The sequence below is a fragment of the Alosa pseudoharengus genome, unplaced genomic scaffold (assembly GCF_046254945.1).
Source record: "Alosa pseudoharengus isolate Yale_2024_CS ecotype anadromous, Long Island Sound unplaced genomic scaffold, YU_APseudo_1.1 YU_APseudo_1.1_scf_1, whole genome shotgun sequence".
Classification (NCBI taxonomy): domain Eukaryota; kingdom Metazoa; phylum Chordata; class Actinopteri; order Clupeiformes; family Clupeidae; genus Alosa; species Alosa pseudoharengus.
Window position 1 is genome coordinate 55,030,220 of NW_027468564.1, and position 23,802 is coordinate 55,054,021.

Consider the following 23,802-nt stretch of genomic DNA (forward strand, 5'->3'; position numbering starts at 1 on the left):
AGTGCCCGCAGCCCCCATCAGCAAACCAATCGGCCTGTCACTCGGCTGGATGTTTGGCTAACGTGCTAGCAATGACATGATAGTCCAGTCATGACGAGGAGATGATGAGGGGGGGTCATGATGTGAGATTGTAAAACAGTTGTAAAAGGATGTGTTGCTTTCTCGATTGCCTGTTTTATTGATTAGGTTTGATTTAGTTGCGGAATGTGGATGGATTACACATTTTTGTACCGTTGACTATATGTAAAGGATAATGCCCGACGAGGTGTCCATTATCAGAAATAAATGGACGACGCGGAGGCGTGAACCGTCCGACGCGAAGCGAAGCGCTTCCGCGAAGTCCATTTATTTCTGATAATGGACGCATCGAAGGGCATTATCCCGTTTATACCATGGTCACTTACGAATTAAATAAATATGAAATACATTTTTAATACTAAATGAGTTTTAGAGCTAAAATCATTAGTTATTTTAGCTGTTTATCGCAACGCTGTGGAATGTTGTGGAATAATTTTATAGGTGTAGGCTAGTATATCACTTTTTAAACGACACCCTTTTCAACCTAGACCACGGTATAATAGGTGATCAGGTATCAGAGTGGTGATTATGAGATATTCCAATAGTATTTATGATCATGTTAGTTCGGTTCCCATAATCTCATAAAAATGAAACGATCACTTTTGGAATACCTGGAATATACTTGAAAACTGGAATATAGGCCTACTTTTGGAATTGAATTTCCCCTTGGGGATCAATAAAGTATCTATCTATCTATCGGGCTTGTGCAAAATTCCAGAATTGAATTGAAACTGGCTCTTAAATTCGAATTCAATTCTTGAATTTCACTTGCATTTCAATTGAGGTAGCAAACAGGAAGCAGAATTGCAATTCGAATTGTGCACAACCCTGCTATCTATCTATCTATCTACCTATCTACCTACCTACCTTTTTTGCACAACTCGCACAAATAGTTTTCGCATGAATTGTTTCCATAGTTTCCGATGCTGATCATCGTGCTTGTCATGTACTACTTACATATTTATATGCAGTGATGTAAATCCATATTTAGACACTGGGTCTTAAATTCACACTTCCATAGGAGCTCCAACCTGGTCACCAGACCTGAGTCTGACAGAAAAATGGTGGCTGAGCTCTGATTTGTGGGCATACTGGCCAGCGGATTGACACCTGATCAGTGAATATGACCTTGTTTACCCTGAAACCACTGCTAAACAGCTGGTCTGACCCCCCCCCCCCCCCCATCTGAAAGAGACGGTCCTGCTGAATATTGTCTGATGCCTTTGGACTCACCCGTGCCAGGTGCTTGGTGTATAATTTATTTGGCGCAGCTAACCCCCCCGCTGGGCAATCCTGGCTGGTGTCCCAATGGTGGGCAGAGGGACTGGAAGGAGGTGGGGGAGGGCTAATGTATAACTTTACAACTCACCATTTGTAATTTTAGACCCCGCCACCAATGTTAATGGACAGTCATGTTTGATATTCGCCACCAGGTGCCCTCCTTCCTGAAGCGGGCCACATGACCACCTCTGGACCAATCGGCGGAGGTGTTGTAAGAGAAGTCTGCCGACATTTTGTTGACTTGTTGACAGTTGAAAACAGGTCACCTTTCGATCTGTGCCAAGAGCTCTGTGGGTTGTAGCTACTGTGTGGCATGTTAAATAAATAAGCCCAGTCCAAATGACAAAAATAATATTCTCTAATCCACGAATGTCAGCACATCCCAAAGCCTCTCATCTCACATCTGATTTCCGTCATATTCCTTTACACGAAATGTTTACCTGTAAAGGTCAGCAGGCCAGCTGGGCCATACGACTAGGACTGAAACAGCTGGAAATAAAATGTATCCTTGATGATATGAGAACATTTGAAAGCCATTGGCTGAATTTATGTAGCGTTTGTCCTCAGAGACTTCATGTCAAAAGCTAAATTAATTATATGTAACTGTGATATAAAGTATGGCCAATAGGATACTGCACATTCTGCTGAAAAGCCTCAGGTGTGTTTACCATATTCTACAACAGATAGTCCCAGTCTTTGGTTTTATGATTTCGCTGAATGGTATTCGATGCTTGGCAACCATACTGATAGAACAATGATTATTTAGGAATAAATCATTCAATGTATCGTTGATGTGCCTTTAATTTTTAATTCTTGCCAAGTATATATAGGAACTGTTTTGGAAAAGCAATAAGCCCTGCCCTCCATAAGTTCCAGTGATTTTTGAACAGTGAATCTGTGGATTGTTATCTTTAATTAGTTGTTTGGCCAGCAAAATGGTGAGAAATGTGAGAAATTTCAGGACTGCTAAGACAGAAAGACCGATTTTCTTACCGATTACTTTGCATTTATGCAGCACAAGATGCTGTTAGTAGCCGACCAAGACTTCTTCACCAGCACTGTGCAAAATCCTCCCTACTGGACCCTTTCAAAATCCAGACACACCAGATGTGTTGCACGCATCAAATGACTCATCTACTGAAGGCCACAATGTGCAGCAGCACTCGGTTTGGTGTCTAATGGATATATACTTATTTTTGTCAGATTTTGTCTTCTTTTTCTCATACATAATTTCTCCCAAAGGACACATCTTTAATCTGCTGTCAACAGAGGCACATTAGCCGACAAGACAAAACATAGGGTTCTCCAGTGGAACATACTCCTCAAGTTGTTAATGACTCTTGGCTATGTTTCATTTATCATCACGGATATCAAGGACATACTTTAGAAGCAACAATGAGGTGCTTCTAAAGTAGGAAAAAAAATGAAAATAGAATTCTTTTATAAAAACAAAAAATGTTAGGCCTACTTATGACTGCAAAATAATTGAAAACTATATTGAAGGCATATATTTAAATGTCAGATTTGAATATTACTTGAAAGGTTACTTAACAATAGCATAGGTGTGCTCTGACGTTAGAGAGTGCCCACTGTTTTAATGACTTAACGTGGGTAGGCGCAAACGTTTTGTACCCAGCTGTTATAGCGTTCACAATGTAGACCATCAGCCTCCAAACGGCACTTGCCACAGTGAAACAGTGAGTCACAAGACAACTTTGCTTGAGTGAGCTGGAGGGAGGGGTAAGGGGGAGGTCTTAATGAGTCATCCCCTCCTACAGAGACACCTTGCATAACACCAGACATGAACGAATGGCTTACATTTCGGCTCCAAAACACAAAGCTTCAGAATGTGGGTCAGTCCCGTCCCGGGGGGGGGGGGGGGGGAACCTGTCAGAGGAGAATCCAGAGACAGCCCACTCCACACTTTGATGAGTTCGGTGAAGTAACAGGACTGTAACGTCAGGAGGCAAATTAACCTCTTTTCACTTTGGCCTCCATCAGCTGATTAAATCCCAGGCACTGAACTCTGCGGGAGAGGCTTGTGTGAGACAGGCATGCTCTGATGCTATCTTTAAAGGTTGAACACTGCAGTGTGCTATATTAATATATCCACACCTCAGTCATGTAAGACCTTAGTGTGTGCACAATGTTTTTTATTGTTTTTTTTTTTTTTTACGTTATAACGTTATGAAAGTTTTTTATACAATGTCAATAGTTTAAGAGCCGTTATGGAATGATGGCAGGAAATTATTTTCTACAATGATCCAACAAGATGGTACTATTCATGAACTTTTGAGATTGAATTCTAAAGAAAAGTCTAGTCAGTATGCTCTAAGTGTTCTAACAGTTCCATGTCACCTCTCCTGCTGACATTAGACAAAAATGAATGGAACACAGAACAGAATCTCCAGATGGGTCAGACAGCAGTCGTTGCCATAAACAGAACAGAGAACAAAACAAAACAAAAATAATAGTTTCACAATCAACTTTAAAAAAAAAAAAGGACAGGTAAGTGAAGGCAAACCCTACTCTAAACGTGTTCTCCAAAACACTTTGCCCCCAAACGACCTTTAGTCATGTGTGTCTGGCCCCTCCTTTGTTTTTATTTTTAAATTTGTATCGTTAACATTTAAGCAGACAGTTGGCTTTGTGGCGTCATTAGCAGGCCATAAATATCCGCGGCTAATGATTGAGATGATTGATAAATTAGAGGAGTATCTGTCCAGTGAGCATACTCACTCCCCAGGGGTCTCTTATCATATCACAGCCTGTGCAGGAGAAGCTATTCCAGGCAGCTGCTATCACCTTGAGGCCTCTGCTATCAAAGAGGAGTGTCACTCACAGCCTGGGTGCCCAGGCATGTTAATTGCCTCCAGCAACCCGGACGGGAGAAAGAAGAGGAGAGCGTGATGTGGTTGGGGTGCAGGGACTGTTTTGTTTTTAGAGGGGAGCAGGGGGGAGGTGGCACTAGACAGTGTTTGTTGCTTGCCAGAGCCAGTAGGGTGACCTCACCGCAGACCACTTAAGAGTCTTCCGTCAATTAGCCTCCAGACTAATCAATAGTCCCGGCGGGAGGGAGGAGCTATCTGCCAGCTGCAGACCCGCATTAAGTAATTGGCCTAAATAGGACCCTCTTGGATAATCAGTCACAGCCTTGCCTGCCAAGTTACTTCCTGTTATGTGTGTGAGTGTGAATCTGTGTGTAGGGTGGGCAGATGATTCAGACCCAGCTGTCGTCATGACGATGAGGGGAGTGTGAACAAAAAAGAGCATTATTTATAACAACACCTTACTTTGGAAGGAATCATCAAACATAATACCAAGTGGCACTTTTTTCATTTCCTGTGTATTTAGAAATGTGAATTAAACATTTCTCTCCCTCTAAAATAGGGAGAGAAAAAGCCCTATACCTGGCAGGAGTATATTAGTGCAATGCTCTACACTGACCTTTACGATGGTCCCACTAATTCATTTTTTTATTTTACTTCAGATTTCATTGTTCCTGTATTATTTGAGCTTGTAGACATCTATTAAACTCATTTCAACCATAAAATCATTTTTGTCCCCCATTTGTGCACATGGAGATCCACTTTTGACCTACATTCCCAGACAGGTGTTTTAGGCTAGGGATATACTCGCTTTGAACAATGCCTACGTGCCACGGACGTACCCTACGTCCGTTTGGTGTGTCGATTGTACACATCTTAAAAAATGATGTGACACATCTGCCAGATACAATATTCACATGAACGCTAGAGGTGATATCATAGTACGTGACCATGCAAGAACTGGGTTTTTTACGACTGCTGCTATTATTACTGTTGAGAGCAATAATGCTGGTGAAAAGTGTTTTTGTCGTCACTTGACCGTACAGCTCTGTTCAACAAGTCTTCAATTCCCTCAACAACACCCCTGACTGTATGAGCAGCGCGACACGTCAGCACTCTTTGCAATAGCAATCAATTTCCTGGGCTGTTTCAGCTCTTCTCTCCCTTGACATAAATTGACAATGGGCATATCAAACTCAAGCTGAGCCCCCGCTTTGATGAGGGAAATCTGGCCTTCACAGCTTATCCACTTTCCCTGCAGCTGTTTCGGAAGTCCCTGACTTGTCGTCAGGATTTTCTGTTCGTTTGGCTAAATGGCAATTTAACTGGCTTGATGCCTCTTTTGAGATTGGGACCATATGGAAACATATGTTTTCCAGGCTCCTTTTTGTAAATGTCAATGTGAAAGCTTGTTGAGAGACACAATCAAGCGGTTTGGCCAGGATCTTAGGGAGGGTTTTTTGTGCTTAAATATCTGCTTAAACATTTTCCCATGTCCATTTCCCATACTCATGTCCTGTCCATCTGCCTTACTCTAGTTTTGGGGTTTGGACGAAAAAGCAACCCATTCAGCTTGACGTCCGGACCTACAGCGAATGTTGACAATCCTGACAGCTATTAGTGATTCTTAGTAAATTGTGCACCAAGAGACCGGACTAAAACAGCTGGAGCAGCAGGGCGCAAACAGATGCACGGGAGATTCTAACCACATCCTCTGCACTCTACACAGCCTGGATTAGAAGAGCTACCGCTCCAGATGCACCATTTTCAAAAAGGGCAAAATGGGCCCTTGTCAAAATAGGATGTTGAAGATCCTGCCAGCTACTACCTTATAGCACCTTGAGCTGGTTTCATGATGAATAGTCCGATGTGCTCAAAACTCATTTGGACGCACAACCTAATATCAGCTTCTGTAGATTAAATTGGCTCTAATCTCTTATTTGGACAGCAGCAATCCCCATAATCTCTCTAGTTTAAAAAGATCACAAAAAATGTTCCATCAAGAATCATTTAGATAATTTCTTATTAGTATTCGAGACACGGAATGTGATGTGAAACAATGTGACTTGTGAGTTGTACTTTTCTCCCTTATTAAATTATACATCCAAACTGCTTTTTGCACAGGGAATGCAATACAGTGATTCCTCAAAAGGATATCACTTTCAAGAAGCAATAGCATCTTTGACTGCGAGTGTGCGAGTGTACGGGTGGGGGGATGTGTGTGTAGGGGGGTGGGGGGGGGGGGGTTTGGGTAACAGAATGACGCTGTTACCTCACACCCCATACGCATAGCTTTCCATGTGTGGACTGAGCTAAAGGGGACGCAGCAGGTGGATGGGAAGCAGCCTCTGACTGGCTGAGAGGGCTGCGTTGCTGGGCTGCGCTGGGCCAGGATTGGCTGAGGAGAGACAGTGGTGGTGGGCAGTGACAGGGTGTGAGTGGCATTCACAGGCTGACTGTGCTGACAGATGGTAAAATGCTTCGCTTGCTCGAGACAGAGGCTGCATGTGGGGGGAGGTGGGGAGTTACAGTGACTGTTGGGGGATTGCATGATAGCGTCACACACGAATACTCACACTTACGTATTTGTAACACAGAAAGGGTTTATGAACATATATGCACATATTCACACACAGACACACACTTGCAAAAACACATACCCATGCTCACAAAAGAAAAAGCCGCAGAGTGAATCATGATGGCTTGGCCCACACTGACGGGAAAGACGGGAAAGGAAACTTTTAGAGGGAGCCCAGCATTTAAAAATAAAAAAGGCTCGAGCCAGTACTTCTACCTCTAGTAATCCTGAATTGTTTATTTTTTGCCACTGCCCTGTAACTTTCCTTGACTGTGTAGCCCTACAGCTCATCTTCCTGTGTGTGTGAGGAGTGGGGATGAGGGAGTTCCTGTGTCTCCTGTCCAGGAGCCAAAACCTCACCCCCACTCACCTGGCCCTTGCCTTCACTCTCAGTTTGACACATACTGTCAGCAGGTTTCAGGTAATTGTGTTTCTTTTCTTAGCCCTTGTCAGCACGGCATGCATCAACAAAACCACATCTCCATATTGATTGGTGAGGTGCAGATGAGATGCTAACAAACTCAGCTAATGTTCTGTTTGCGTGTAGACACAGGGCGACTTTTCTAGCACATATCAGTAGGGCAGGGTGCATGGATCCTCTTGAATCTGTATCTTATTGCCAGCTTCGGGTCACGCCTCAGTGCTTAGATCAGTGATCACCATGTGATATCAGTGGCTGACTGTATGCCTGTGTTTGAATGTGAGCCTGAAGGTGGTGAAACGTTACGCTTGTGTTTGTTTGCTTGGGTAGTTGAGTAAGTGGGAAAGTGGCAGTGGACCACTAAGTATCTCTAAGAGTGTGCGTGTGTGTGTGTGTTTACACGAATACACAGCTGTGTAGGATAAGCAGTGTCCTAATGCTTTCCGTCACCGCACCACACGTCCTCTGCCTTCATATCACTTAATAAACCCCCCACAAACAAACTCCCTTCATAAATTTGTGCCTTTTAAAAATGTCTTGAGGGGGGCATTCTTGAGCCCTTGCCATAGGGTCTGATTCACACCCCACACCCCCATCCCAGGGGACCCAGGCACTGGTGTTGATGGGGCGCTAGGGGCCAAACTGTGGCTTGGGTCAGATGCAGGGGCTCATAAATCAGATGGCCCCTCAGCTGTGTGGCAACCAGGAGACGGAGCAGGCAAGACGAGCTCCTGGTGCCACCCTGATGACACTGCAGCTTTAGTGTAACCTGTCCAAGTTTGCTGAAAAGTTCAATTGGGCTGACTCAGTGATTTCGTGCATGAGAGGAATGCCCCTGTCTTTATGTGTGTGTTTTCTGTGGAGCAGTGGTGGTAGTGTACTATGCCAACTAAAAGATGAAGTGCAAGACTTAAAGGTTAATGTTGCTTTTGCTATTAGCAAGTAACTATGCTGCAAGACATTGATCTTGCAGTGTAATTCAGATGCCAAGAAAAAACACACATAACACAGGCTTTTTGTAGTTACAGTACTAAACACCACATACGATTCTATTATTAAATAAGTCACTAACACTATAAGATAACACTAGGTGTTTACCACGGAGACCAGTTAGTGCCTCTAGAACTGAACTCCTCATGGGGTTTGTAGAAACGTAGCTCCATCTTGTGGATTGTTGGCAGACATCCACTGGCATCAGAAAAAGATAATGAGAGATCCTTCAGAACATTTCAGTCGATAAAGATTTATTCCTGACAGTTCTGCAATAAAAGATCTGCTTTGTTTTTGAAAATAATGCAAACCAAAAGCTTAAAACTTGTTTTTGCAATTGCATAAGCCTAAAGGTAATTCTATACGGCCTGCATTCATAAACGCCTTGACTGACATCAAATAATTCCACCAACACCCTGACAGAGATACCCTGTACTGCATGGCCACTTTGCTAGCTGCTTGTTTGCTGTCCTTTGCTCTTAAAGTACATTGTTGGATTATACGACCTAAATCCTAACTATTTCGTCAATGCAATATACGCCCAGCAGGAGATCCACGGTGGTGCTAGTGATCCTTACATAGTCGTTGGGAGCACAGCAGGGGACCTCTGCCCTTGTGAGGGCTGAACAGATCAGCCGTAAAGGACTCCGTTCATGTATGTGCCTAAAAATGGGCCCGAGACTGTGAAATGCTGGTTGTTCTCTGGGCCCAGTTGCATGCCAACAGATGGAACGACTGTAAATCTGTCAACATGGCACCTCGCTGGGAATCAGATGCTTGTGCTCTTAGGTAAAAGAGGGCTAGTTTATGGGTGCCAAAGCGAAGATGGCCTGTTGCACCAGTGTTACATTGCAAATGTCAGAGCACAGGCTCTTTGGTGAGTTATTTCCAAGCAAATGCAGCTTGAATGCGACAAATGGGGGTTTCAGTTAGTCAGAGTCCTTGTTTAAAAATCCATTCACAGTAGTGGTGCTGGACATACTGTACACAATTTTATTTTACTTTTTTATTTATTGCATTATTTGGCTGTTGTGACATGTACATTTCCCAGGTGTAGGATTTAAAAGTCTTATCTTATCTTATCTGGTATCTGCTATCCTACACATAACAATGGAGACATCAAATCTAGCTCAGTAATACAAGACAAAACAAGTAATACAAAATATTTTTTAGGGATTTGGAGTTGTCTCATGGTGAGAAGGGTTTGATACCAACAGTGTTTGACTGATTTCAACATGGCCATATTTGCGAAATGTCTCCATCTAGTGGGGAAAGAGTGTGCCATGCAGTGCAGCAACTCGATGGGAGCGAAATAAAAGTGTTTCTCAATAAACATTCTTTGTAGTACTTTTAATTTTGTAAGAATTACAAAAATTAAATAATTTCAATTAATACTATAATACAAACAGATATGAAGGCAACTGGAATTATGGACATTACAAACACGTTCACTGAATTTTACAAACTAAGAATCAACTTTCTTGTCAGTGGACACGATAGCCTAAAAAAACTAACAAACAAAAACTTAAGTCAACGGTTTCTGTTACCGAGTATTAATAAATACTTATCCAATGGTAAGTGTATATTTTATTTTCCATGAAGATTCACTGCAGCCCCACAAAAGAAACAAACGCATACTTTGCTCATTTATTTCTTGGCATACATAGGTCAATGTTCTTTAATGGTTTATTGCGCCCAAATAAGCTGAACATTTGAGAAACTGAAACGATATGGCACAAGAGTGGTAATGTAAACTATAGATTTAAGAATGCGCCAGCAGTATGACCACATATCTGGCTCCAGTTGCTCCGCTCCCCTCGCCCTCCTGCCAGTTAAGTTTTTATTTGCGAGCTACACATCCTTCCCTCTCCCACCACATCTTATTTTTATGTTGCAGCAAAAATAGCCAATTAACATGGACAATGACTGTTACAGGTGAGTAGAAACTGGGGCTGACTGGGATCGAGTCTCATTTGTTCAGCATGCCTCGGAGGCAAATTCAAAAACATCGATTGATTGATTTACATTGATACTGGTGACTACTTTGAAAAGGAAGACATATTGTGTCGGTTTGTAACCTAATGCTGACACGTACTACAAATATGTTAGCCAAGTGTGATTATTTAATATTTTTTATTAATAACGACTCAAAACAAGTTGTTTTGTTGTGTCAGCAATTATGTTGATTAATAATGCTTACACGTACATCTGGCGGTCCTAATCATGTACAAACAACACGTCTTTGATTTATTTTTGTACTATCTTCTCACTGAGTCACCGTAGGCTATTATTTAGGACATAAAACACATAAAGGATTTAAGAGTAGCCTACCGCACGTGACGCAGCACACTGTGTGGTGGATGAACTTCATCGTCACGCTTTCATACAATTTGCTATTAATGTAAAGTGATGTCAGATAATTTAATAATTGCCAATGTGTACTAAATCAAATATGTGAAATCCATGCCAGGTTGGCTATTTACGTTTGTTCAGACGGCGGAGGAGAAGTTTTACTGAAGCGCCCGGGCAGGTGCGAGCCACCGGATGACACTACGATGTCAGAAACATATCACATTTACGATTTGTCAGCTACAGTTCGTCCTGTGTTCACCTTTTGTGTGGAAAAACAAGAAGGACGCCTGCGCAGCATTTAATACAGACAGTAGATAACACTTTGAGTCAAGTCATGGCAAGTCTGATTGATCCCAATGCTCTTGAAACACTCCAAAATTCGTTGGTTTTACCATTCAGGTAGGCTACTATGTATAGCAAAATAGACCTGATATTCACAGTGCGGCCTTCCTGGAATATGTGTTGTTATCAAAACAAAATGAATGGCAGTAATGACGAGGTTCAAAGGCGTCAAGAAATAGAACCTTACAATTTTTGTGCATCAGCAGCACACATTGTTTTTCTTCCTTGTTTTGGGTGTGTTGCATATTTTTAAGTTATATTTTCTGGCACAGACAATTCCAATAAATATATTAAATATCAAGAGCAAAGGTCGTACACAAACTTTACTAATGTCAAGTAGGCTAATTTGTACGTGTAGGCTAGCCTATTCGTTGACGTACAGAAATAACTACTGTAACAGCACCGAATTAGTTTAAAAAGAACGTGATAAAATGTGGATAGACCAGCTGCCTTAAGACAGCAAGGAAGTGAAGACATGATTCTACAACACGTCTAGGCACTTCGCCCATGAAAAGATGCTTGTTTTGTGAAACGCTGCCGCTCGTTAACCCGCTCCTGCTAGCGATAACCATTTGTGACATTTCATCACGCTGCTCCTGCCCCAGTCCATCTGACAGACAGTTCAGCACACACATGTACATTCGCACAGTAGCGGGGACACTAAGGGTCTCCTCAAAGCCTTGCGCCTTGCCGTTACGGACAGGGGTCACAAACACACACAAGACAGTGGGGGACCCTTGAGGTCGACGCACCTTTGCCACAGCAGGTCGGTGTGTTGTTTTTATTAATTGCGGCTGCACGTGAGAGGCTGATTGTTTTAACACGCTAGACTGATGCCCAAAGCAAGTAGGCTTGCTGCAGACGAGACTGCTATGGACCATAACATATCGGCTATTGCGCATGTTTGAACCAACCCCGTCTCTAGTCGTCATTGGTCCAATTTGTTATTTCCTATATGTTTAGGCTGTGGAACTAGCAATTACTGCCTGTGGGTGGGGTAAGAAATGTCTTTGACCTCCCTCTAAGTTTCACGTTAGGAGCTCGAGAAAGGGGCGAGGAAGAGTTTGCCAACATCTGAGCCGTTACAGATGCTACTACATGAAAAAATGTTCCAAACACAGTATCTTCTTGGCAACAGAGTAGTTCCAGTCTGTCTCAGACCTGTGCTATTGTAGAGATTTAATTTAGTTGTACTTTAAACGTCGTCGAGGCTAATTGTAAAGTGTGTGTGTGTGTGTGTGTGTGTGTGTGTGTGTGTGTGACGCTACTGTAGCGCAAGCTCGTGTTACATACTCTTTAAGACAGAAGCTATTGCTCTGTTTAAGCTAACGTTAAAGTGTTACGCAAACGAGTTTTAGTGCATGTGTTTCCAACAGATTGGAATCTCCATGCGCGAGTCGCAACATGTGAAGTCCTTACAGGCAAACCACTACTGATTCCCCGTAAGCACTCTAGTGATGTAGTAGGCGAGTGTCTGCTGGTCCACGCGTTACAGCAGTCGACCCTCTGCCCATTTGTAATCTAGTCAACACTCACTCTCTAAGTGAAACGCACACAGAACAAATGGGGGAATTTTGAGGCGTGCAGCATTTTGTCACGCGGATATGCCACCACCAGAATGCCGATGATGTGGCAGACAAATTGCTTTTTCCCGGCGAATGCAAACATGGATATTATGAATGGTCCCTCGTGTGTAAGGGTGCCGCTGATGGATGAAGACGCACGCCTGTGGCGCTGGCGCAAGCGTAGCTGGATGGTTTCACTGGTGCAAATCGTTTACATACACAAAATTAAAATGTAAACCATTTAAAACGAGAAACAGGTTTGCCCTGCAATCTGATAGTGTATTTTTTTTTATCCTACACTATAGTTATAGTATAGTATACTTTTTGATCCCGTAAAGGGCAATTTGGTCTCTGCATTTAACCCAATCGGTGAATTAGTGAAACACAAACAGCACACAGTGAACACACAGTGAGGTGAAGCACACACTAATCCCGGCGCAGTGAGCTGCCTGCTACAACGGCGGCGCTCGGGGAGCAGTGAGGGGTTAGGTGCCTTGCTCAAGGGCACTTCAGCCGCGGCCCACTGGTCGGGGCTCGAACCGGCAACCCTCCGGTTACAAGTCCAGAGTGCTAACCAGTGGGCCACGGCTGTATTATCATTTTACATCGGATTACTCTTTGCCTGATTGATCAGGTAGTGATTGATTATTAATTACGTTCTCCAAAGTAGTGCAATTTATAAATACAACTTTTAAAAGTTGCATTTATATATGTTTTTGTAAATGTTAATTCATAAATAAATATTCGTAAATATTACATGCTGTATACTGACTGCAGCTGCTTATTTTAGTTCACCATAAAACTGCATTCTATAATTAACATTGGCAAGAATGGTTGGCTCTTCCAACTTTTGAATAAATATTTATCGTCTGGTTTACTATTTGCAGAGCAGTCCCAACCGATTACCATATCTGCTGTATCTCAAGTCAACCTAGTTCCGTAATGAGACATAATATGTTGTTACCCAAGTGTATGCCAGTCAGTACTTTATTATGAAACACTATATACTAATTGTTAAATAAGTGCTATAAGTGTTAATTTGTTTACGTATTCACAAATATATATTATACAATGTATATTGTATAATATATTGAAGATGCAATCAGATAATTCTTGTAGTATAATTACTGCCAGTCTTTTTTTCAGTGGTGTTTCAGTAGCGTTATTACCATCTTGCATATCTAACAAGATTTAGTTTGGTGGAGTATGTATATGAACAGAAATAGGATATTGATTCAGCTGAAATGCCAATTTAATGGTGATTAATAATCAAGTTTATATATATATATATATATATATATATATATATATATATTTCTTTACTATAGATGTACCCTTACTACTTATCTGGCAATTGACTGATTTCACAAAATGTAATCCCACTTTTATAAATGAATAATCCATACTCAATAATAATGACTAAAGTTATACCAATATTCTGTGGTAATTCCAATACATAACTATGACTTTGTATCGATCCTAATATGCCTCTTGAGCCAGTTCCAAAATTTGTCAAGGTAACACAGTCTATCCTGTGCCCTATCTCACCTAGTTTAGCCTAAATTACCTGCCATCTAACTGGCATGAGTCATGTGCTGATGGTCAAATTCAACAACTTCTTGAAAAGCGGTTTGATTGTGTCCACCTTGTGTATTATTCTCATACTCTATTGTTTTAAATAACTATAACTGTAAACAAACTGGAAGAACAGTAATATACAGTATAATAAACTATAACAATAAATTTAACTTTTTCCAAAATACACAGAGAACAGTTACATTTGTGCTTTACAGATGGTGCAAAGCTGGAAGGTACACAAGTACATCAAAATGCTGAAAGAGAAAGTTGCCAGCAGGCATTTATCGCTGTGTCTTTGAAAGTCTCTCTTGGTTGTTACGGTAACACCCATCGTACATTTACCGTTACTTAATGAGAACTACAGTTGGCACACACAACCAAATCTAAGATCCAGCAACTGAATAACATGTATCACCATATACATAAACAGGTTTATGTGGCTGATTCTATAAGATACACACATAAGTAGCATATGGGATTACATGCTTCTATTCCAGTTAACTCCCTGATGTGAATGTAATTACATACATATATCATGACCCGTCAGGTCATCAGAACATCTTTCATGGACTCTCACTGACTTGATCAGGGGATCGAAACTTGAACACAGACACTGAAGTGTACTTTTGACAGTGGGTCCCTTTGCCAATTCTGGCTCTGGTCCACATACCTCTATGCGGTATAATCATGGCCAACACATTAAAAGGTCCCTACATTTGGCATAATTTGATTAATTTGTTTGCGCCTGAAATGAAGATTCTTGGCAAGGTCTACTGCTTGGGACCAGTTGCTCTGGCTGCCATATTAAGTCTAATATAGTACTGGGCTGTATTTTTGGGTATGAGTCATTACATTGCTAGAGTGCAAACGTCACCTCTGTGAGCGTGATCATTCTGACAAAACGACACAATGCTGGGCTGTCAGGTAGCCAATCTGGGACAGGATGCTGTACTCATATCTATATTTAATTGCTCTTGAATTTAGATCTAAAACTGCCAGGGTGTTCAGCTAACCTGCTCATGCTTTGCAAACTTTGGTATATAGTGGCTCATCAGGCTGTGTACAGGGACAGTTGGTGAGACTGAGAGAGTCCATACAACATGTTACAGATATGTAACAAGCCAAAGACATGGTGAAGGCCAGAGGGCACCCTAGATGACAGGCATTTTTTTGGCCAGGCTAATCCTTCAGGAAAACATTGCAGGGATATGACAGGGATTTTTGGGTTGTTTTTTTTTTTCCCTTGAAATTTGTCCTGCTTGAATTACGTATGTAAACCAGCAGGGTCAGTTCGGCCATGACTTGATGTAAAAAAAAGTAAATCATTATGGATAAATGCATCAGTACAGTAGAAAACTGTAGGCACTCAATTAATTTAGCAGAAATGGCACATTTAAAAAAATACACCACAAAATTCAAATTGTATGGACATTAAAATAAAAAAATAAAAAAAATAGATACATAAAGCACTACTGCTGATTCTACAGTTTTGAAATGAGAATTTTCATCCAATCTAGATGTCCTCATTTGTACGTTGCTTTTATATCAAAACAACTAAATATTTTACCATTCTGATATAATAAGCACTCTCCTCAACCCTGAAATACATTATTGGAAGTAATTGAAATTGATCAGGTTGTCAATCTCATTACCACCACAGACATGTTGTACTGAGTTTGACTGTTTTTAATTTATGACAGGAGATGTGAAAAACACACAATGTGATCATCATTCATTTATGCCTACAGACAAGATTAAAAAATAATCCTCAACACCACCATTTGATGGTGCAATAAGACAATGCTGCTGTGCTTTGCTCTGGGTGGTTATATAAGGCATGTAGATTGTCCGTATTTTCAGTGTTTTAATAAATGAGTAAAGAGGAATTGACTGGTGACAATATTTTAATTGTCAAACAGTATCCAGTTATTGCAGGTATACATAAAGCAGTGGTTCTCAAACATTTTTTTGTCATTCCCCACTTTGGAGGTGGGGAATTTTCAAGCCCCACCTGATCCCATTAGCTTAAAATAACATTAAAATGATAATGTTTTAAAAAATGGTTTCACGTTGCTTTTCCTTTTTGAGAACCACTGATTTAAAGTAACACAATGTAGGAATTCCCTATTGTCAATTTGCAATGTACTGGGTACCCAGTTAGCTCTACAGGAGTAGTTAATTTGTCTAAAACTGACGAAAAGGGTCATGCTCCTACCCACGGCAACGTAGCATAGTGCAATACCAGGCGTTCCGGGTGTGCATCAGCAATGTTAAAGACTCCATTCTCCGTATTGTTAGCCAGTGTAGCATCAAATGAGTTTGAAGCCGTTTTTTAAGATAAAATAACTACTATGTGTTGCTTTAATGTCGAGAGTTTTTGTGATTGTATTTCATATAAGTAGTTGATATAATCACATGATTATTCATGCATATCCATAACAGAGATCACATAGCCTTTTCCATGCACACACACGCATGTTCTGGGATGACGTTTCATGTCATTCCTAAGACCATGAGTGGCATTAGATTTCCTGCACAGTAATATAATCTTTCCTAAATCAGAGAGAAAACTAATTTGTCAGCTGCATGAAATCTCAACTGCCATCTCCACCCACGAGCTTCACTGGCTCCTGTCCTGGCTGAACTCATAGGGAGCAGAGCTTGTTCTGATGAACCAACTAGACAGGCATCAAGCAAGTATGAATGTCAAGGGTTTCATTTTGCAGAAGAGAACAACATATGCATTAAGTTTTCATAATTATTGAAACTACATTGCAAATGTAATGGTTGTCTTTTATTTACATGAAAACATGTTGAGATCAATGAGGAAAAATATTTTAAGCTTAATGCTAAATCAATCAGTTAATCATTTAAATTGTGGCTGAACTATTTAGTTTGATTTATGATCAGGAAATTATCTAAGTCCATAGGACAACTTCGGAAGCGTGCAAGCCACAGATCCAGAGGTGATAATCCTCTGAAAGATTCAGTTGCAAAAATTCAAATTTGAAAAGAGCCCTAAACATCACAATATTCCTGGGATTTTATTTTGATTACGTGTCACATCTCTATACTGTAGGACTCATTGTTTCTAATCAGTTGACCAGAATTGACATGAAATCGTGTCTCATTTTTGCATGTGGGAAGATATGGGCAGTCTCTTTGGCCACTAACCCGACATTCGTTTGGGTCCCTGCCGCGACTCCTGGCTCTCAACTTCCCCAGCAAGGACACAGACACGGGTCATATCAGGGTGCCAGGCATACTTTGATTGATAGTGCACACCACTAAATTTAGAGTGCATGTGAGCACATTTACCAGAATAACAGAGAACAGTCTAGTCAAGCAGGGACTTCTAGCCAGAATATTCAGTACCTGCGATAGTCCTGAATGTTGATGGAAAATCAACTTTCTGTACTAAACTGCCATCCTTAGGGCTAGATTTCATTTTGTGCTTGTAAAGAAACAGACATGGCTTTTGTAACTTCTCGAAAGAGTTAAAATGGGAGATCTTCCATGTGGGTCATACATATTTAGCTAGGAAGTGTCTATGGCACAGAGACAGGGCTTGTGGGTGCTTAAGCCCTCTTAAGAATTTGCTTAGCACTGCTAAACATCTTACAGATTTTCATGCAGTTGTTGCATTATTAATTGACTGTAAGGTGGGGATCAGACCAAAACTAAAAATGCTGCAACCACAACAAACAATAGGAAATCCATCAGTTTATCAGTTTGCCGGTACTACCACTTGAAAGTGTGATCCCTGCCTAAATGTTTTATTATCCTGAATAAATCTACACCTCTGTTTGGTCTGTCTGGACTACCACTCTGCTTGAATGTAATGTTATCTTACCACCTTTGTTGAAATTAGTGTGAAATGGGTATCAGAACTTTGTTATACCTTTAGAAAAACAAAACAAAAAAACACTGGGGTTAAAATGTGAAATAACCATGTTCTGTTACCCAGAATTTTTTGAATTTGTGGGAAAAGGAGGAAATGGGAAGAGTAGAATGAAAAGAATATCACAGGCTATAGCCTAGTAATATAATACAAACTAAGGCTGAATGCAATAGGTAACTCCCCTCTAAACACATTCAACCACTCCTACAGACTTAATAAGGTGCAGTATTAATACAATTGGAGTATGTAGGCCTAATTTGCTTTTGAAGAAAATCCCATCAATCTCAATGCAATTTAAAAAAAAAAATGTTTTGATATACTACTGTATCTTTAATCATTGATGTAAGTCCCTTTCTCATCAACAGTGCTAACGTGTCGGATAACTTTGACAAGAAGACCCTGCCCCTGGGTGCCCATCTGAGTGGGGCGGCACAGAACCAGCTTCTACTGACTCCTGCCAGCTTGCAGCTCGCCCAGCTGCAAGCCCAGCTCACACTTCAGCGACTTAAATTGGCCCACAGTGCTGTGGGAGGGAACACTGCGGCCACTGCCGCTTCTGTCCTCAATCAGGTCCTCTCCAATGTGGCCATGTCCCAACCGTTATTCAACACACTCCGGGGAACAGCCACTATGGTGAGCGGATCACAGGGAGGTCACGCTGGGGGGTTCCCAACCAATCCAATGGCGTTCCCTCCACCAAATTCAGCTTTGGGGACACTGGTAGGAGGAGGCTTCCCCCAGAAACCTGGAGGAATGAGGCTCAACCACTCCACACCAAACCCGAGTCAGACACCTGGTCTTCAGGACTATGGGAAGAAAGGGCCAACATTTCCTTCAGACACTGATCATCAACCCCAGTATGGCTTCCTGGGAGGAGCATCTGTGGTGACCAGCAAAGGAAATGAAGGGCAATACAACACACAGGCCAAGAGCAATCAAGGAGGCTACCAGCAGAGGGATTTCTTTGCTCCAGATTCTCAGGGTGAAGTGTCAGGTTTTGGTGGCGGAGTAGGAGGAAGCGGACCCAGTGGTCAGACCCATGAGGCTTATCCAGGTTCTACTCAAAAGGAATCCTGGAAACATCCAGGGGGCTTTTCTCATGGTGGAAAGATGGATGTACCTCCAGGAGGCGTTGGCAGTGGGGGAGGTGGGGGTACATCCTGGGTACCCGGTGGGCAACTGTTTCGTCCCAGAGTGGAGCTTTACAACCCAGAGGAGCCAACTACTGACCCAAAGTTCAGTCCGGTGGGCGGCCCAGGGTTTAGTACTGGTGGTGCGCAAGGATTTGTGGGATACCCACAGCAGCTGCAGATAGGGGAGGATATGGGGAGACTGGTCGGGAGCCCAACCCCCCTACAACCCCACCAGTTCAATGACTTTCACGCAGTTACACCAACACAGCTGCCACACCAATGTACCATCTGTGATAAGAAAGTCTACAACCTAAAGGTGGGTCATGCTAAAGGAATGCAGAGGGGCAGATGGGGCTGCTCAGTACAGGACTTTCAACTTGAGATGTTAAACAGAACTCTTCAAGTTGATGTGATAAGACAGCCACTACTGACCATGAGGCCACCTATAGCCTTTTCAATTTCCTGCAATACGGTAGTGAATCTATACTTATTTGATCTTTACAGAGGAAGAATTCAAAAGCTTCATGTGCAATTTTAGGCCATGCATAACAAATGATGGGCCATTCTCTCTAGAGAGTGTGTAAATGGCACAGCTGTAAGTGTGATGCTTTCACACATTTGACCAGGAGGCTTTAGTGGTCTGCTTTTAGCTGCAGTGGCACTTGGCCCTCCGAGACTGTTGTCTCTCTTCCTGTCTGCCTTCCAGTTTGGCAAAGAGGGGCTCTGCTAATGAGTGAGGGAGGTGGGAACTGAGGTAGCCAGACTACTATGCCTTGTTTTTGAAAGTCTAGCTGCTCTGGAGGACTGCATTTGTGAGTGTGTGTGTATGTGCTTGACAGGACTGGGACCAGCATGTGAAGGGAAAGCTACACCTGCAAAACCGCACTCTCTACACGGAAGGGTAAGTTATTTCGGAGTAATCAATTAAGAGGGCTTCAACTAACAAAGAAAAGTGAAGGTAGGTGATGGAAAGTTGTTGAATCAATAAACTTCTAGATTTTCTTTTATTTCAAACAGGTATATATATTTGTTTGTTTTTGTTTTTTTATATATGTTTTATAGATTTTAACCTAGTTTCAGTGGCCTCAAGTGAAACTAATTTGATAAATAAATGTTCGCTTATGAAAACGGCCGGGACATTTTATTACACGCTTATACTCCCCATGGCCAACCTTAATAGGCTGAATTTGAGCTCTGTCACTAGATATATCCAGCCCTACGCCGGGAGCTTGCCAGCTAACACCAGTCTCCCCCGTCGCCTTTCAGCTCGGCAGCTGGAGCCACTCACTATCCAACGACATCCGAAGGATGTCTGAACGCAGCGCTTGCTAACACCATGGCATATTCCTCCGCAGCCAGTCAAGGTAAAGCACTGAAAAGCGTTTTATTTTATTTGACGTGTGACTTTTATGGTTAAAAGCTGGGGCAGTAAAAATGCCAATAACAATACTTTTAGAGTGACTAGAGTGACCTACAGGATAAACGCTATAGCTATTTTTAGTGAGTGGTCAGTCTGGATATGAAGGACCAAGAGTGTCTAAATACCCACACTTTGGACTACAACTTTATATGAATACTTTGGAGTATATTAATTCTTCACCAAAGTTCTTTTCACATCATAGAGGGCACCTTCCATTTAAGATACTGTAGATAATATATGGTAATAACATGTTTTTCACTGAAGGGAATTGTTGCCTTAGTTCAGCTTGACATCAAGTCATACTGTTTGGAGTTAGTAAATATACTCAGCATTTAGTGTGCCGGTTTGTGTTAGTTGTTTAAAAAAAGTTAAGCTGTATGCTTAAACTTTTTAAAGCAGAAGTTTAAATGATAATAAACAACACATGCTCTTGAGGAAGGGATTTCATGTCTCACATACATAAATGCTTTTAATTGGAAATGTGGAGAAATTATACATAAATTAAAATGTTGTTGTTGCAAACATGTTATTTTCAGATGTATCGTCAGGACCTATTGCTTCATATTTACCAACTGCAGCCATGAAGTCATTTCCCCTGTCTGGGGTTGGATTGACCGCACACCAACATGGGGCAAAGGTTAGACACCTCTCACGGTATCAATCAATGTGATATGACATATTCGTTTGTTTCCTAGCAAATTAAGAAGGTTGCCAAAATTACTCATGTTATCAGAATATGGTTTACTAGCCAGTGCTTTCCTTGTCACTTTTTAGATATCTAACAGTCAAAAAGGTTTGGTAGTTTTTGTAGTAGCTCTCCAAATATGAGTGTGTGTCCTTAACTGGTGTCACTCAGAAGCACCTCCCCTGAAATGCTTCAGAGAGTACAGAGATCACAGAGGGGCGTGTGTGTGTGTTGGGGTGTAGGGAGGGGGTTGGTAGGCAGTAGGATTATGCATTAAGGGTCATACAGTGCTTGGCTGCTTCAAGTTCACAGAACACTTGTAAAATTTCTGAGGGGTTTGTAAATCAGGAATGTGAGTTATCAATTACTTTACAAATTATCAGTCAACTCATTTTGTCAGCTGTGAACCTGAGGTGAAATGAAAGTAAAAATTGTGAGGGACTGTGAATACACGCTACTATGACTATTATATTTTATTGTTATTTTATTTCACAGATTCAAAAACATTTCAATCTTAGACTATTTGATCATAAGTTGTGAAGGAAGGACAGACACAATAATTGTCAACGTATTTCTGACAAATAAAATGTTTCCAGGAATACTTCTGGGAAGTATGCACTGAATTGGTAATTATCATTCAGGCTTTCAACGACAGACAAGGAGCAACAGGTTCGGTCATTATCAGATTACTGGGGTTTCCTTTACCAATTGAACTCACTTGGGTGAATGAAAGAACCATTAGGCTATGTATAAATTGTAACAAGCAGTGTCAAAGCATGCCGAGAAAAGGCCATGGCAAAAGAGACATCAACAAAGGCAAGAGACAGATAGTTGTCAAATGGACTTCCCATGATGATGGAATGGAGCAAATGGCTGCCTTTTGGCTTTGCAGCGACTGCTCCACTGTTTTTAATTCAGACCTTAGAGGGCTTCTGAAATAGGACTTGGTGACCATACTGGCTCTTGTCTGAGGACAGCGGATGGGAGTGTGTGTCATATGTGTGTGTGTGTGTGTGTGTGGGGAGGGGTAGACTTTGGCACGGTGTAAGGGGAAAAATAGCAGCTGTTGATGGGTGTCTGCAGTTGTGGCGCACACACAAGCTCCACAAAGAGGAACAAGGGGCTCGGGGAGAGATATAATAAGATTGAGTAAATGAGTAGAAGAGGGAAGTATAAACAGGAGGTGTGCAGAAAGTGGCAAACAGGAAAAGCTAGCACCAAGGCCTGGGATAGCATCTGAAATCTGAGGAACATTTAACTTGGCCCACCAGGACGGGAGAACGGGGTGACACAGATGAAGATCTGAAGATCACTTCCTAAGAGGCTTTCTGTGCCCATGAAGAAATGTCACTGCCAATAAATTGATATTAGCTAAGTTTAGATTGACAGGTATTAGCCTATTGTTATTTAATAAGGCCTTGGATGTCAAAAATGTATGTGGACGTGTGTATTAACGTCAGAGCTACATGGACAAGTCTGCAATGTATGGGACTTTTTTGAGCGCTGGGGATTTAGGTGATCTGAATATTTTCCTTTGAAGATCAGTTATACCTCTGGTCATATGGGCCATGTGTACTGTGTATTGATTGTCTGTTTCTAAGCAACACTTTCAGAAGACTGGTGTAGAGAGTATGGGTTATTAGAATCATTTGTGGTTGTGACTTGCATGTGAAGAACTTAAACAAAAGACCCTTTTACGAGTTCTACCCATTAATTTATTTATGGTCGCTTTCATCATGGAGGTCCAAACACCGTATGCATGTACTAATGTTAGCTTCAATAAACCCCCACCAGTTGCTCTGGTGGAATTTTTTGCTGTTTCTGTGGTGTGATGTCAATGTCACACCACATTTCTGCCAGCTGTTCTTGGGTGACATTCTCCTCTCTCTTTAACAATAAAAGAAGCCTTTTGTTAAGTAAACACTTAATCTCATCTGCTTGGATCATCCTCTAATTTTGGCATTGAGTGTTGCTGATTTGATGTGCGAATATGCAAACAGACACATGAGGGATATAAGTTTTAATGGTGCTGAAAACCATGGGGGGGAAAGAGACTTCTACCACATCACACCAAGGGCTGTGGGAGGAATGGCACCCTGGGAGTTTCAGGTTTCAGGTTGGGTGAAGAGTAACAGGATCTGAGGGGGGCCACTATGTTGTATCCCCAGGGGAATGCAGAGGAGGCTGTGGGGGCTAGTTTCAGCACCTTGCTTCACCTACAGGGATTTCTCTTCAAGTAAACAAACAGAAATCTTTCATTCCTCACAACTTGTCTGTTGTGGGAAAGGGGCATCTTTGAGACTATGTGGAAATCCCCCAAAACGTTTGCCTTTTAAGATATTCCACAGTCCACAGTCTACATGATTCCACAGTCCATTAACGGTTATTTAATACAGCATAATCACCACATAGGTAAAATTAATTAATTAGTTAATTAATTAATTTCAGAACACACCACACTTACCATCAATGCTCTTTGGTTAGTTGTTTTGCAGTAGGTGTCTGCCATTCAAACTAGAGTCTTTGACCAATTTATGATTTAATGTGGTCCAGAATATATTGACAGTCCGTCAATGGTCGTCTTTTGGACAACTGTCAAGTCAGCAGTCTTCCCCATGATTGTGTAGCCTACAGAACTAGACTGAGAGAC

General features: G+C 41.6%; 1 protein-coding gene across 1 annotated transcript in view; it reads left to right on the top strand.

Moving 5' to 3' along the window:
- The window catches only part of rbm20 (RNA binding motif protein 20), a 41,600-nt gene that overhangs the window by 9,013 nt on the left and 8,785 nt on the right, over positions 1-23,802 (top strand). The window contains exons 2-5 of the mRNA XM_076293352.1: positions 18,280-19,363; positions 19,887-19,948; positions 20,314-20,411; positions 21,004-21,104. Coding sequence (XP_076149467.1) covers positions 18,280-19,363; positions 19,887-19,948; positions 20,314-20,411; positions 21,004-21,104 — 1,345 coding nt within the window. The remainder of the gene's footprint in view (positions 1-18,279; positions 19,364-19,886; positions 19,949-20,313; positions 20,412-21,003; positions 21,105-23,802) is intronic.